Source organism: Castor canadensis, chromosome 11 (assembly GCF_047511655.1).
Source record: "Castor canadensis chromosome 11, mCasCan1.hap1v2, whole genome shotgun sequence".
NCBI classification, from domain to species: Eukaryota; Metazoa; Chordata; class Mammalia; order Rodentia; family Castoridae; genus Castor; species Castor canadensis.
In genome coordinates, this window is record NC_133396.1 from 79725882 (window position 1) to 79743599 (window position 17718).

General features: G+C 39.5%; 1 protein-coding gene across 2 annotated transcripts in view; it reads left to right on the top strand.

Annotated features, from left to right (window-relative positions):
* Colgalt2 (collagen beta(1-O)galactosyltransferase 2) overlaps positions 1–17718 on the top strand; it is a 113000-nt gene that overhangs the window by 57531 nt on the left and 37751 nt on the right. For both annotated transcript variants that reach the window (XM_074047272.1, XM_020169436.2), the window contains one exon: positions 16471–16581. In XM_074047272.1, the coding sequence (XP_073903373.1) occupies positions 16471–16581 (111 nt within the window). The remainder of the gene's footprint in view (positions 1–16470; positions 16582–17718) is intronic.

Sequence of the window (17718 nt, forward strand, 5' to 3'; positions counted from 1 at the left end):
TAATATTAACATTTTGATTGCCTGGGTGATTGTTTGAGTGCCCTCTGGGTGCATCTCCTCTCAGACACCTGCTGTGTGTCCAAACTTTTGGTCTCTCTCAGCAGCTGCTTCTCACTTGAGAGAGCTCTGCAGGCTTCTGCTACTAACGCCATTGTCCACGCTGAGAAAAGGCAGTGCTGTGTTTAAAGGCACTGAGCAGCACATCAGCCAAGAGGCCTCCCCTCCAAACAGGCGCACCTTTGCTTACAAGGTGGAGAGGTCACGGAACCTACAGGAAAATAAAAACATTTACTTCTGTTTCAGGAGTGATAACTTGGCAGAAAATGGCCTTCGCTTCTCAGAGCTCCAGCACCCAATGTTTACAGCTAGATCTCCTTATTGCATTTTCAGAGTTTTCTCTCCATTACATCACATCAGTCTTGATGTGTGGGTCTCTTCACCAAGCATTGAAACCCAATCGTTGTTCATACCTTTAAATGATGTATCATTAAAAAAATGTCTTGGCTTCTAACGACAGTTTTCTGCCTTCCCTTCCTCCTATAGCTTTCCTTCTGTTACCTGAAGGGATCTCTGGATACAGAGAAGGTCCTTATCCTGAGGGTGTATCAAAGGACAAGGGACAAGAGAGCACCTGTGTCCTTCCTTCCTGTTCAGCATAGGGTCTGCACTAATGATGTTAAAGCTTCTGCTTTCAGAGCAGAGATGCTAACTTCCTGTCATTTATAATTGTCTTTTATGAGTGTGGCAGTGTATAAGCGTTGGCGGTCAAACCAGTTAGGGCATAGAAAAAGAATTGTATAGAAATAAAAGAAACACAAGATTTGTTTAATCAGATAACTCATATAAAAGAGTTTAAAAAGTGACAGTAAATTTGAAAAGTTTGAAATATATACGTTATGGTTGAGGTTAAAGATTAAACAGAATGATAGGCAGTAAAAAAATTAGAATGAAATAAATCATAATCAAAAGGGTTACACTTTTTAAAGAAGAAGGTAAGATTCGTAAAGAAATAGAGAAAGATGGTAAGCTAGAATAACCCAGAAAAGCACAATTAAAAAATATAAGAGTATGGGGAAGGGGTATGAACAAAGGACGGTTTATGATAGGGTGCAGTTCTAGTGTTCTAGCACAGTGAAATAACTGTGATTGATAATGATTAATTGTACATTTCAAAACAGCTAGTAATATTTTCCATGTGTCCAACAGAAAGAAATGATAAATGTTGAGGTAATGGATAGGAATGATCCTGATCTAATCATTACTCATTATATACATGGATTGAAATGCCATGTTGTACTCCATAAATATGTAAAACTGTGGTTTGTCAATTAAAAATCAAACTACTTTAAAAAAGGAATATAAGGGAAGACAATACATTTATATGCATTAAGGTAATTTGGATATTTTAAATAATTGGGATAGTAAATGAAAAAAACTGTGAAGAAAATTTAGACTATTTCCTTAGAATAACAAAAAGTCAAAGAAAAAAAATAAAAAGAAAATACACACTTACCAGCTGGAAGCAAACATTCAGCGAAGTAGTACAAGAAGCCCTTGAGCTTTGCTGGCCTGAGGTGGCTCTGGCTCCCAAGGCTTAGGCTTCACTTGCAAAATGTCTTGCTGGAGAAAACTATGACGATGCCTGAGGATTTCCTTTCTCCCTAGATAGCTCCAGTGTATGCTGCTTTTTCTGGGTTGAACACATTTGTCATATTCTGTTTAGCTAAGGCATTGTTTAAAATACTTGTTCATCTGTGTTCAGACATGACTATATATATTTGGAATTGTTTGCTATAGATATGGGATTCAAAACTCATGTTTGCAAATAAATTAGATTTTTAAAAGTTCTTTGGTTGTTTGGAAGATTTTTCCACTAAATTAAAGCCAAATGCCTGTTATTGGATTATGGTACATGTTTCTTTTATTGATTAGCTACTTATATTTGCAATTTCTTGCTACATAGGTTTGGAAATTTTATACATTCAAAAAATGATGAGCTGGATGTGGTCATGATGGCATACACCTATAATTCCACCACGTGGGAAGCTGAGGCAGGAGAAATGCGAGTTTGAGATCAACCTGGACTACACAGTGAATTCAAGGCCAGCTGGTGCTAGCTAATGAGACCCTGTCTCAAAAAAAAAAAAAAAAATTTTGGACTGAGAATGAAGCTCAGTTGTAGAGTGCTTGCCTAGCATTGCAAGGCCTTGGGTTCTACACCCAGCAGGGGAAAAAAAGACTATTGGTGTTCATGTTATTGCTTTTCTCCATTTTGCATCTTTCTAGTAAGTTTGGGTACAAATGAGGAAACCAAGATTTAAAGATGTGAAGTAATTTAGTCAGGATTACATGGCTAAAATGTTCCAGAAGCCGCAGTGCCACACAGTCTCCTGAATGGAATGGGATCTATTTGTAGGAAACTTAAAGTTAAATATATTTGCCTTTATTTTCTATGTTTTAAAATTTGACTAAATATAAGACGTTTGATTTTATGCGAGTTATTTTGTCATTACTGGCCTTGAGACTTTGCCATATGGAAACATCTTCATCATTGCTTTTGAAAAGTCATCTTCAATTTGCAAATTAATTAGGGTGGGCCTATAGTTTATAAGCTGAGTATCCTTTATCTGAAATGGTAGGATCAGAAGCATTTCAGATTTCTGAGTTTTTCAAATTTTCAAATATTTGCATAAACTTTATGAACAGAACATCCCTAATCCCCAAATCGCAAATCCAAGATGCTCCAAACATTTCAAAAATTTTTGGACTTTAGAGCATTTTAGATTTTGAATTTAGGGATTAGAGGTGCTCAACTTACACTAGTTTTGTGACTGTTTTCTCACCATTAAAATGGAGAAAATGCCTACTTTCTAGGATGAATTTTGATGAATAAGAAATACACATGATTCGTTTTACCAGATCCTCTCCTTGAGTGCTGCATTGACCCCCGGGCTTCTCTTATGTCTTCATATAAACAGTAGTCATGAAGAAAATTTGAGTTCCTCTTGGATCCTCTGCTGAAGAAACTTGGGTCAGTGAGTTGAAATCCTACTCTGGTAGTGCCTAATTCCTCTTCTAAACAGCAGCAAGTGGGAATGAAAAATAAGAATTTCATAGTGTCATATTATGAGCTAATTTACAGAGGCAATTGAAAACTGAGCTGGGAAATTTCAGGACATGAACGTTGAATGTTGGACATCACTGGCCTCCAGAAGAACATGGTGGCAACTCTAGACTAAAGCATGCCTCCAACATGGCCTGACCTGGGCTGAGGAAGGACAAATAGTAAGAGCCTGATTGGTCCTGGGGAAGACACTGGGCCCTCTTTTGGGTCTGACAGGGAAGTTGATGCCTTCTCCCCAGTCACTGGCTGGAGCTGTACTCTGTTTATAACATAGGTGCCAAATCCTCTCGCTGGATTTCTAATTTGGCTCAAAGGACACACCCTAATGAAAGCCGGGAAGAATGACTCCACCTGTTGCCATATTTTCCACCATCCAAAATTACATGTACTTGAGTTCTGCCTTGGTCCAATATCTCCTGGATACTGCCTGCCTTCAGTTCACATTCTCCACTTCCTCCTGGACAAGTTATTGGGTTGCCCCGGGGCCTTTCAACAGGTCATACCAAACAGTGTTGACCCCAGCCTGTTTCCAGGGCCCCCTTAAAAGTGAGACTTTCCAGATATGGATTATGAAACCAAGGGAAGTGCTCCATAATAGTTCACCAACTTTGCCTGACTATGTATTTCATTTTTGCTGGTGTTATATTCACATTTTATATATTAGGAGAGATAGCATTCTTGCATTCAGTAACATATTTAGCAATAGTCTACTCAGTTCTGATGGTGGATGCGATCCTGGGCTAAAGGCTACATTAAAGGGCAAAGACAATCATGTACCTACCTGAGTAGAGTTTGTAGACCAGAAGGGGAGGAGTAAATTATTCAATATCGTAGAAATAGGTTACAACTCTGGTAAGTACTAGACAGAAGAGGTACCTGGCACCAAAAGAACATAATCAGGTGACTGACCCACTTGGGGGGGCCAGGGAAGGCTTCCAGTACCTTGCAAATCTACAACCCAGGACCCTTGTCCTACCTTCCAGAGACATCAGATGGAATCTGGGTCTGGCTTTCAAATGCTCATTTCTTCATTCATTTCGAGAGCTAAGATCCTTACCCCTACTGTTAGGGAGGACATGACCAAGTTATTGGAAAATTTTGAGAAACATTAAGGGGAGCACTTAATCAGGTGTTGGTAAGTGCCATTGACTCTTCAAACTTTGAACACTTGTTTGAGTATGATTGTTCCTGAGGCATGAAGACGGCCAGTGACCTAGGGAGCTGTGGCTGCGGCAATTTCACTGATAACGTAAAGACAGTTGATATTCACAGTACTCCAAAGACAAAATTACTACTTGCCCTCTAAATCTTTAAAACTATTTCCTTCTGTTTGAAACTTTACTCCAAAGTATAATTTTAAAATAAGACTTAGAGTAGTGGTTGAGGGGACATTGTCCAAGTCCGTCTGCCTGATACAAGTCTGGTCCTAACTCTTTCTACCTCTGAAGATTTCGGCTCTCTGGACCTGATTTTGCTCAGCTGTATCATGGGGATAAGCGTATACATCATAACATCGAGCGGGTCAGTGAGATGTTATAAGAGTTCTGGTTCAGTGTCTGGCAGTAATGAGTGTTCAGCTGAGATTTATTCTCACCGCTTCCTCTCTGCGGAAGGGTAGCGGATACTAAAGACAGTATGTGTATGAGCTGTGTATCTGTGCACACAAACACCCCACCCCCCAAACACGTTACACAGCCACACGGACCCTGAAATGCTAGGAGCACACAGTGTTCCTTCCCTCTGACACTAGTTTTCCATGGTAGAGATGGAAGAAAATACCACTTGAATAGTCTCCTGTTTGCCCTGACATGAAGAGTCTGAGTAAAATAACTTGAAATTCCTCAAACCTATTTCTTGAGACTCTTAAATTTGCATATGGGTGTGAGTATAAAATCTGAACACATATCCAGCATCAGTCTTCCCCTCCGTGTAAAGAAACCACAAATGAGGCAAGATGGGAAAACCAGACTTAAAACTTTTCAAAGCAGGTAAATGTAAGACAAACCTTTTCCTCTCCCTCCTGAGCTGGCCAGGTGTTGTCATTGGAGCAAAGACAGCAGTGATTGACTGGGCTGAAGTGTTTTTGTCAGCTGTGGGCAAGTTCTCGTTCTGGGTGAGTGTGGGAAAACAGCCTTGAATTCAGTTTGCAAATTGGATGCTTTCTTACTTTGTTCCTGTGTCCAACCCATCTTTTCCAGTGGGGGAACAATTACTGTGGCAGGAATAAGTTTGATATTTTTTAAACTTTGTATTGCGCTTCTACTATTCCGTTGTAGATGTGTCATTTCCTTTAAGTGTAAACCGTTAATAAATTTGGCTACCACATCTTCGTTTTGTCATTAATTTATTTGAGCATTTGTTCATCTACTTACTCATCTAACAAATGCATTAATTAGATGCTAAGCATTTTGCACCACAGTTTTTGAATGAATAATTTATATGCATAATCAGGGAGGCACAAATGAAGTTATGGAGAAAATGGATCAGAATGTTTGAAATCACACCTTTTCCCAAAAAAAGCCAGCCTACATGACAACTGAATCTGTGAATGAAAATGGAATTCAGTTGTTCCATTGGTATCCACAGGGTTTCATTCCAGTATTCCTGAAGATACCTATATCAACAGATGCTTAAATGTCTCATATAAATCAACATAATATTTGCATACAACCCTACACACATTCTTCCATATACTTTCAATCAGCTCTAGGTTACTTATAATACCTAGTATAATACCTAGTATAATAACTGTATTGTTTAGGTAATAATGACAGGGACAGAGTCTGACTATTTTCATTACAGACACAATATTTTAAGAATATTTTCAATCTGCAGTTAGTTGAATCTGCAGATGTGGAAATTCCAGATATGGAATAAAGTAAACCAGCACTTCATATGTATTCTGGGCAGTTCCTCTGAAGAATTCAAAGAATAAATTCATGCTAATGACAATACTATCACACTGTGGAATTGTATACTGGTTCAGAGGCTTGTTCACTAGCTCATTTTTCCAAGCAGAACAAGACCCAGGAACGTGGAGTGCATGTTGTCGTTGCTTAGCCCCTCCCTGATAGTCACAATATCCTGACCTGCATCCTCCTCACTCCCTTGGCTGACAAGTCCTAGCTCAGCAGATTCTTTCTCATTCCTCTCTGTCTCCACGTGTTGTTCCTCTTTCTTTTTCCACCTTCCCCATTCAGACTTCTCATTCTTCAAGAAGCCTTTCTTAGTCTCTCCCACACCTTTCCAGCCATTTCCCTCCTCTCTAGCACTTAGAGACTTGTCATATAAACACCATTGCCAATCTCTTGTTGTTTAATTATACACTTTATTTCCTGTTAAGCCGTGAGAAACTGCATGTGTCTTAACTTCAGTGACAAGGTTGTGTTTTCCAACAGGCGCTATGACCCCTGGCACAGAGGAGATGCATAGCTGGTGTCTGTAGAACTGAGAAACCTGTGCAGGTGTTTGTATGTCATTAAGTTAAGCGTTTGATATGAAAGGAATTATTCATTGAGTATTTGTTGAGCATATCCTGTGTGTGGAAGCTCTTTTAGTGCTAGGAGTAGAACAGTGCACAGAACAGACAGATGTCTCTGCTGTGATGGAGTTTACAGTCTATTCTTTAAGCTGGATGGCCATAGACTAAGCTAAAAATTCCAGTGATGGAAAGAAGAGGAGAGCTGATATTGAGATACTTAGCAGTCTTTATTGTACTATTCTTTCTTTTTTTTATTTAAATGGGCATGTATATTTTTATTCTTAAAAATGGTAATTGTAGTAATTCTGATGTGTTCACCTTAAATGTATGTGTTGAATGTTGTTGCATGTGTCTTAAGGGCCTGTTTAATAAGCTGTCTGATTTCTTATTTCTTTTGAGAGAAAGAGAAAGTGTGTGTATCTGGGATAGTGAAGAAAAGGCCAACTTTCAAAGAAAGCATACTTTTTTGAGGGGTGGGAATGCCTGGGATTGAACCCAGGGTGCACATGCTAATAGGCACTGTCCACCACTGAGCAGCATCCCAACCCCTCAAAGAAAGTGTTCCTGAAAGCTCCTTCAATGATAACCCATTGAGAAAATCCCTGTATAGCTATCTTAAACAAACAAAAATGTCTTTTTTTGAAAAAACAGCATGAAGGCAAATCACGTCTTGTCTGGGTGGGGACATGGTACCAGTGGGAAGGGGGGAGGATGTAAGGAAAGGGTTGTAGGAGAGTAAATATGGTAGAAATATGTACTCGTGTATGGAAATGGAAAAATGAGATCTTTTGAAACTATTGCAGGAATGGAAGGAGGGGGGACAAAGGAGAAGGATGGAGGGGGTGAATTCGATTATGATATATTTTAAGAACTTTTGTGAATGTCACACTGTACCCCCAGTACAACAATAATATGATAAAGATAAAAGTTAAAAAATTATAACCAATTGAGCTAGGTAGATATAGCAGATATTATTATCTCATCAAACAGATGGGAAAACAAGGCAGAGAGAGTTCAAGTAAATTCATTAAGATACAGAGCTAGTTGGTGGAAGAGCCACGTCTCCTAACTTCTTAATTTTTGATTAAGGATGTGGTTTGTTAAATAGTAGAATCATAGAATCTGGTAACTCAAGATCAATGGGCAACTAAAATATTTACTGTCATTTTTTAACTGCAGTTATTTCCAGAAAGGAATGAGACAAGCAAAACTTTCTGCATGGCTTCCTCCCTATCCTTGATCCTAGGGGCCACTTTGCCTTTATGTTGTCATTGCAGTTCAGACAGAGCAGCTGCTAGCGGTGAGGCCCTCCTGTTGTACTCTTTATTTTGCAAGCTTAACCCTCGGGCTCTGGCTTTCTCTGTGGTCACTCTGGCTCCAGTTCACCATGACCTCATATTTCATAGGTTCCATGTTGCATTGCCCTGCCAAGCCCTAGGGCCTTCTGTTTACATTGGTGGCATTTACCAGCCTCACCATTAGGCAGTGCTGGCTTCCCTACAAGATTTAATCATCACCTCCTGTCCCAGCTTCCCCACCCAGCTCCTTCACAGAGACCTGACACTTGTACGTACTCTAAACAGCTCTCAGGATCTTGAGTCCTTGCATTTGTTCATGGCATAGGTAATCAAAGTGCAGAGGAAAGGATCTTTGTCTTTCTGCATTGAAACAGAAAACTGAGAATTTTAAATGTTAAGAGAAATATATCTCTCAGGGATGAAAAGAGAGCAAGCCTTCAGAGAATAAGCTTGATTCCTCATCTGTAAAATGAGGATAATAATATCTACTTGAGAATTAGGCTAAGGATTAGAGTTACAGAAAATGTCAAGTTTAGTGCCTGGAATATAATAGGTTTTCCATAAATGGCAACATATAAATAAAATATATTCTCTTCTTTTTCCATAGCATTTAAATTCAGGACAGCAACACTCAAGAAAGTTGAAAATACATCCATACAAGAGCTTGTTTATGAATATTCACAGCACTACTTGTAATTACTGAAAAATGAAAACATCCCCGTCCATTAACTGATGAATGGATAAAATGTGACACAGCCATAAATAGGAGGAAAATAGAGGGGATGAACCAATTATACAAGGAAACTCCCTGTATTGCTATCTTAAACAAACAAAAATGTCCTTTTCAAAAATGGAGAACAGGAAGGTAAAACAGGTCCTGTCTGAGGGGTTGACACCAGTGGAAGAAGGGAGAATATAAGGAAAGGGTATAGGAGGGCAAATGTGAAAATATTATGTACTCATGTATGTAAATGGAAAAATGAGACCTATTGAAACTATTCCAGGAATGGGTGGAGGAGGGATAAAGGAGAATGACAGTGGGGGTGATGAGATACATTGTAAGAACTTTTGTAAATGTCACAATGTGTCCCCAGTACAACAATAAAAAGGTTAAAAAAAATGAAGTACTGATAAATGTTACAACATGGATGAACCTTGAAAACATTATACAAAGTGAAAGAATCACAGCCTCCCTAATTGTATGTTTTAGTTTTATAAAACATCCTAAGTAGGCAAATTCCTAGAGACAGAAAGTAGAATTGTGGTTACTAGGAGTTGAGAGAGGGAAAAAATGGTAAGTGACTGCTAATAAATTAAGGTTTCTTTTTGAGATGATGGAGGTGCTTTGGAATTAGATAATGGTGATGGCTGCACAACTCTATAAACATACTAAAAAAATCATTGAATTGTATACTTCAAAAGGTGAATGTTAGGTGTGTGAATTATTTTAAAAATTGCACAGCAATAAATGGCTTTTACAATATTTCTCCCCTAATTTTATTGATAATAGACTGTGGGAATTATTTAGCCTTGCTCTGTCTTCTCTTTTTCATTGAAGATATTTTCTGTTTGTGAAAACAGAGAAGTGATATTTTTGCTATCCTCCCAGCCATATTTGAAATATTTAATTACTAAACTATGTGTAGATGGATGGGCCTTGGCTATTAGGAGCTGAAATAATGTGGTCTTTGTGTTGGGTCCGTGGCTTTCAGAGATGCCCTGCCAGGCTGGAATATTTTCATGACATTTCAGCCTAAAATTTCTTAAAGGTAAGAAACAGACTTTTATCTCTAAAACATGTAATAGCTAGCTTTTCTTGAATGATTGGAAACTCTGGTGTTTCTGGGTATCCTCACAGAGCAACAATCAGATGGGGCCTGCAGGTGCCCTTCTGAACTGTCATGCTTTCATAGTTACTTCATACTTGGACCATTTTATTTCCCTATGTCATCTATGCTCAGCCTTTGTAGGCATTTGAATTGGATGGGGAACAGCCCCTTGAGATTGTTCATTCATTCCCTCTTCAACCCCAAGATCAGTGCTATCAGTAAACTCTCCTAGGTACTGGGACAGTCCCTGTCCTCAGGGAAGAGTCTGGTAATGGAGAAAGAAATAGAACCAGTTAGTCATAATACATGAACAAGTGCAATGCTGGAAGTATAGTTACAGATGTGAAGCTGATCTAGCCTGAGCTGTCTGGAGCAGGGAGATGTTCCTAGATCCTGCATCCTGTTGTAGCTTCTCTGTAGTGCCGGTGCTTCAGTTCTTGAGCAGGGAGGAACATTTAATGAGTAGGTCCAGTCTTCAGGTCACATGTACATAGCATAGAACTTAACAGAATTCAAAAGTCCAGCCAGGAAGAGAAAAGGGGAAATGAAGAATGAGTGAAAATGGGTGGGAAGAAGAATAAGGAAAAAAAAGAAGGAAAAAGAGGTACTTAGACAAATGAGAAACAGATTCTGTCATGTTGATATTTTCTTAGAACTCTAAGGGTTTTGTTTCCAAGAGGAATTAGCTGAATTAAACCTAAGCAAAGCTTCTGAGGAATTGGTGAAGTTTCTTATCTTTCTTGTTTGGTTTTCTGCTGGGACATTTCCATCCTTTCATTCTGGTTTGATCATATTGGTTGTGACCCTTGATATCTTTGACAAGGTAGAATGCTCCTTCCACTCTGACACGTGTTTTCCTGGGCGTCCCTGTTGACAAGTATGGTAGGGAAGCTAGGCTAGACGTTCAGAAGCCTGAAAGGAAAAATCCAAAATAGAGGAAATAAAAGTAATGCCTAACTTAATTAGTCATAGGCCTTGGGATAATGTGTGACATAAAGGGTGAGAAGTTCTTAACACAGAGAAGAAAAATATAGCTCAGAACCAAAAGTGTCAAGAAATGGCTCACTTGTAGCATGCTTAATTAAGTTCATCTCTATTTCATTAAAATTACATTGGCCTTATGAATTGACAGGTAACTAGTCAAGCAGAACATTTAAGCAGTAGGAAAAATTGCTGTTCTTTTGTAGTAAAGTTGATTAGTTAGTCACATGAGTTTTTAGAACTAAGTATTTCTTTTTACATCACACTCATCCAGTGTCCAGATGTGTCATGTCTATGACTTTTTCTGGGAAGAAAGGAGCATATTGAGGAAGGAAGTTAAGAGAACACAAACATTTACTTTGTTGGTGGGGAGGAGTTCATAAAAAGTGAGTTTTTTCTGATTTCTTTGTTCATTAGGAAGAATTGCAACAAATTGGCTTCATAAGACCTAGGAAAGGGTTATGAACTCCCCAGTCCTCTAACCCATAGTTGTATCCTTAACCACATTCATATCTATTTTCCATCTAGCATATGGGTTCTAGATCTTTAGAACTCTACCTAGTAACTGGGAAGCCAGACTCGATTGACTTGTTTTTCCCAGTGACTGAACCTATCTTTCCCCTTGGCAGTGCCCCTTCACTGAGAGCAGACAGAGATGGCGGGGCTTGATGACACGGCCTTTCTTAAAAATGAATTTCACTAGCTGCTTCCATAAGAACTTTATCTTTAGGTGGAGTTCTTTATTTTCTACACCAGTGAATCTTAGGCATTCAGAGGGGAGATTAGTGTTTGAAGTCCTAAGTTGGAAAATTTACTTTTGCCATCTTGCTAGTCATGGTGGGAATTGTCCAGGCAGTGACTAACTCTGTTTATCTTTCCATCACCATTCCTTTGAGCTTCTGGACAACACATTTTGCAGGTTCTGGGTCAGCAAAGACCAACTGGCCTGCCAGTTATGGTTCTGTTGTTCAGACTTTTTGGAGTGGCAAACAAGCTAAGACCATTCTCTCAGACTCAGTGCACATGGAAGTGATCAGGAAGCTATGTCCCCCGTATCCAGGTTCCACCTGCTGAGAAATCTAGTCTATGGCTTCTGCGGTCTCACACTTACCGATGTGACTTTAGTCCTAAAAACCTCAGTAGGACTTGTGGTAAAAATTAATGAGTCAGTTCCAATTATTTCAAATTGGCTATCAGTGTAAGAACCAAGACTTAGGAATGAAAACTGACTCTCCGGAACAATGAGAAATGTCAGTGTTTTTTAGACACCAGATAAATCTCAAATTTCTTTGGCCCACAGCTGTCAGTAGAGCGGATTCCTCCTGCAGACATGCTTCTCTATGGATCTGCCCCATGGGTTGTCTTCCACCTCTGGCGACAGTGCAACTGTTAGCCCAGGAACTTCAATAGTCAGGGAGATCCTTGTAAATGCTGTTGAGCACATTTCTAGGATATGCTTGCATTTGTCCTAATTTTTTTTTTTTTTTTGAGGTGCTGGGGCTTGAACGTAGGGCCTCATCCTTGCTAGGCAGGCGCTTTACCATTTGAGCCTCTTCCCTAGCCCTTTTGCTTTGGTTATTTTTGGGAAAGGATCTCGCCTTATGCCTAGGTCAGCCTGGACCTCAGTCCCCTTATTTATACTTCCTCGTGTAACTGGAATGACAGGTGTGAGCCACCATACTCTTCTATTGGTTGAAATGGGAATCTTGCAAACTTTTTCCCTGGGATGACTTTGAACAGTGATTCCCCCGATCTCTGCCTTCCACGTAGCTAGGAACACAGGTTTGAAACATGGCACTCTACTATCCAAATTGTATTTTAAAGCCAAGGCTTATAGGCCTTTGTTACCTTGCACAGCTAGACATGAGGAAAAGGGAAAAATAGGAACTAAGAAGCAGGATCAGAGAGGAAGTAGATGGGCAGCACTGTTGTAAGAAGTGTCTCATACTTCCCTCCAAGGCCACCTGGGCATTGAACCTGTTTCAACCAGACATTCCATTTCAGGTCTAGCTCCACAGAAGGTAAGCAGGGACCAATACTTCACCATATCAAGCCATATGAAGTATTCAGCTCCCCTAAAAGAGGAAGCAGAACTCCTCTTAGTGGCTTGAGGGTCCTGATGCTACTTAGAGGTAAAAGGAAATCATTGCCGCAGCATGATCCAGAGAAAATTAAATACAGCTCAAGAGCCAGATTCTCCTTGCCCCCATCCCAAGTCAGAGACCCATGGAAGAAAGAAAGGAGTAAAATGTAATTCTACTCTGCTTGGGAGAATTGGGCAAAGGTTGAACACTTTTAGCCTAACAGGAGTCTGGTCTCCCAGACTCCAGGCATATGTCTGAGTCTGTCTGAGCTGCTATAGGTGTTTTAGACAAAACACCTTAGATTACATAATTGCTTATGTCTGAGTCTGAGCTGTCATAACAAAACACTTTAGATTGCATAATTTACCCATCTTAGACTGCATAATTTGTAAGCATTAGAAACGTATTTCCCATAGTTTGGGAGGCTGAGGAGTGCAAGATCATGCTGTTGGCAGATTCAGTGTCTGGAGAGAGCTCAATCACGGTCCCATAGTGGTGTCTTATCACTGCATCCTCAAATAGGCAGAGTCAATGGGCTGGGGGACCCCTTCACCCTCTTTTTCAAGGTCACTTCATCCTCATGACTGATCTCATTACCTTCAAAAGGCCCCACCTTTTTAAACTATCATATTGATAACTAGGTTTCAGCATAAGAATTTGGGAGTGGAGATGGGGAAACCCATCTAGACCATAGCACCATATTTGTGCTTTTACAGACTGTGGTTTTCCAGTTTGTTTAGAGACTTAGAATCTGGTTAGGTCATCTCTCCAGATGTCTGTTCACATCTTTGGTTTTCTTCAGGAACCTGCAGGGATGGCTGTTACCTTTCTGGGTGCCTTTTTCCCATCTGAGAGAAGGATGACAGACCCAAGACAGAGCTCATCTTCTTTCAGGAAAAATTTGTTTTGGGAGATTTAACTGATGTTAAACTGGTGACATGTGGTGGGACAGGCACCTCACTGCTGTATTATTGTGTAGGGCTCTGAAAAGAGAACCATTAACACAAGCCTTGTGTTTCCTCCAGGGAGACTGCATCTGGGCTTTTGGCATCTCTCCCTCTGAGCTCTGAACAACCCAGAGCTTGCGTGCTTTCATTATTATGTATTCAAACGGAAACACTTTTTTTTTTTTTTGGTCAGAGGGATTCAAAGGCAGCAGTTAGAAGTGTCTGCTGGGATTTTCACGTATTTGCCCATTGTCAGGGGAGTAGGGGCCCTAAGTGTGGGATGTAAGACTTCCTCCCTGGGTGGGTGTGGTCCAGCGCTGCTCTTCTTCCTCTGGGACTGAGTGTAGGAGAGATTGGCTCTACATGTGAAAGACCAGTGAGGAAGTATCTCCCCCACTGCATCTGGAGGATTTGTTCACTTCCCAGGAAGTCTGAGAACAAAGAGAATCTTAACAATTCAGGGAAGTAAATGCATAGGAAATCTTCTAACTCACTAAAGGGGGTGGGATTTTAAATTGTGTTTCTTCTTTTCATTAAATTCAGCTATCTCTGCATACTTCAAGCAGCTGATTTCCAACGATGTTGTCAGCAGTGGATACTAAGGAGCTTTTGGAGTTGTTTAATCTGTACACCAGGAAAATACATTTCATATATACTAAGACCAGCTGTTTCAAAAGGATCAGGAAATATATCAATGTATAGGGAGGGTAAAGAGTTTAAGACCTTAATAATGAAGAAACAACAACGAAGGAAAATAAGTAAATTCTCCTACATTACTCGTAAATAATTTAGAAACAATATAGAATTCTAACAACTTTTAGCTAACATTGTATGTAGTCAAGATTTTGTTGTGTTTAAATTTACTCTTGCTCCTAGTGTTTTGAGTGAAGAATAATGAGATAATGTGCCTTAGAAGTAATTCTCAATTTTAGGAATTGCTCTACACAGGCTTCATTTCATGAGACCATCGTTTGATGCTCATAGAGCATTCTGTGGCTGCCTCTTGGTAGCTTGTGGCTGTGTGTCTCAGTGGATGTGGTTCTCACTAACGTGCTACCCTTTTTGGCACAATCACAAGCTCTTCCACATTGCTGTTGGATGCTTCACCATCTCCTCCTTGAGTTGCTCAGTGCTTCCTACGGCCCTGCTTTTGTCCTAAGGAGCTCCCCTGGACACACCACCTGTCTCCCTCGCCAGGTAGTGGAATATCCAGGGCGGGCTCTGGTGCCCCTTTACTCTAGACCTTGTGAAAAGAAGCACTGGCTCTAATACAATTTTAAGAAAAGACCCAAAAGTAGGTCAAGGCTGGCCATTGCAGTCACCTCTACATTTATGAATAATGTTCTTAATAAGGCTAGTTTTCTTTTTTATTATTATGATTGTTGTGCTGGGGATACATTGTGACATTTACAGAGTTCTTACAATATGTCATAGTTGGATTCACCCCCTCCATCATTCTCCTTTATCCTCCCCCTCCCGCATTCCTATAAGGCTAGTTTTAATCCAAATATCTAGTTATAGCATAAGATTTTCTACTGATAGTCACATACCTCTGTCCCCATTTTCAAGTTACATGATGTTTTACAGAAATGTATTCCTTATTCAAATGGCATTCTACTATGCTTTGTTTTACAATTTTTTTTTCCTAAACGTTCTCTCTTAAAGAATTCAATTACTTTTGGAGCAAAATCACAAATAGAAAAACCAAAAATCTCATTATGGGATAGTATGAATAAAGTCCTTTTTGCTGACATTGCCATATCTGGAAGTAGTATCCACTGTTCACATCTCTTCTTGGTCTTATCAAGACTGTACTCCAAAGGTATAGCTGATGATAATCACCATACATTCAACTTCCCGACGGAAGTGCTGAATCGCCATTAAGTTCAAAGACTTTTGCTAACCATTTGAAAGGTGTCAGACAACTCTGTCTTCCCATGACTATTCTGTTATGCTCCATCTCTTCTTGCTTTCCTTTTAAAATTTTATTTAATGCTGGACGTGTGTAGATAAGTTGCAAATCTCATACACAGCATGGAGTTGAGCTTTACTTTGTGATATAATTTGAAAATCTTTTTTCTTTCAATAAGTGAGTTAAGTCACTTTACTGTGGACCCATGTATAAAGATTTCAAGGAACAAGTTTTGCATACATTCCTTGGAGGCTTTTGAAGATACTTTATTCTTCATATATGATGGAAAATTTAATCCAAATAGGCAGGTGACCTTAGATTTTGAGTTTTACACTGAATAATATTGTTGTGCGTTCCCTCTCACATATATATGATTAAAACAGCACTGACTAGATATTTTGTTGTGACCTAAAATTTGACTTGAAATGAAAATAAAAATGAATTTTTGCTTAAATCAAGAGTGGTTGTTAGTAAAGTAAAAAGGTGGAGTTGGACAACAAAAAGTAAAACAAACAGAAAAATTTCCAAGACTCATTAACTGGTTCTAGGTTGATTCATTTTATGCTCATTCACTGTTTTCACACGTTTCTGTGTTAATACAATCACTTATGTCGTCTGCAACTGACCGAGCCCTATTTAAGTCTCTAATAACAAAACAGTGATAAGAAGCAATATCCTCACTTCAGCAATTGTCTAGTTTGAACATTCCTCCTGGAACCGGCCAATCTCCTTTTAGTTACTCTGGGTTTTGTGGATTTCCCCTTTGATTTGGATGACATAACTAAACTGTACTGTGTGTTTTTTTTAAATACAGGGCAGCCACTGATCACAATGTGGATAATACAACAGAAGTACTCAGGGAGTGGCTGAAAAATGTGCAGAGACTCTATCACTATGTGGAGTGGAGGCCTCTGGATGTACCAGAGTGAGTAACAAGACAACTTCTGTGACATCATTGTTTATCCTTCCTCCTTAACCACTTACTTCTCCAGTCCTAAGGACACATGTGAATTTTCACTGTCTTTCTCTCTGTATTGAATCAACTTATAAACATCCACTATTTTTTCTTTTAATAGATCTGCATAGTTCCCTTTTCCTCTTTACTCCTACAAGTTCAGGTTTTCATTAATTCATAAGTAAATTACCACAGTGGGATATAGTTTTAAATATTGATATTATTTGTCAATATTTTGACTATAAACCATTTTATACTTGAGTGATCATATACACATCTTGTTTTATTCACTTACCATATCTTGGTCATTATTACATAGTAATAATTAAGGAGCTTCTAGATTTTTTAAAATGTACAGTATCTATTATACAGATAACATAATTATTTAGTCAATACCCTTCTGGTGGACATTTAGCTCATTTCCAGTCTTAAACATAGCAATTTCTTAGTTACTTGTATCTCCAAGTCATCCTACATAACTGTATTATTCAGGATTTTCTCCAGAGGAACAGAACCAGTAGAATGTGTGTGTGTGTGTGTGTGTGTGTGTGTGTGTAATTATGAGGTGATTTATTAGATCGGCTTACATAATTAGAGTGTGGATAATTCAACAATGGTCATCTGCCCACTGGAGAGCCGGAGAACCCAGTAGCTGCTCAGTTCAAGAAGCTGGAAGCCTCAAAGCAAGAGAGACCAATGATGGAGCCCCAGTGTGAGGCTGCAGGCCGGGGAGCCCCCTGGAGTATAGCTGGCATGAGTTCCCATTGAAGCTGGAATCTGATGTCCACTGATGATGGCAGCAGCAATGGATGTACTTTCTCATGAAGACTGGAGCTTGCATGGACTGGTTGGCTTCCTCCTGCTTTCACTTTTGCTCCCCCCCAATCTACTGGATAGTACTGCCCACATTGGAGGGAGGGGCTTCCCCCCTCAGGTGCAGCCCACATGCCAATCATCTCTGGAAACACCTTCACAGACACATCCAGAAGTGTGCTTCACTAATCTCCTAGGTATCTCTCAATGCAGTCAAGTGGATGATCAAGGTTAACCTTCACAACTTTCACAATAACGTACTACACTGTTAAACCAATCTTTCTACAACACAAA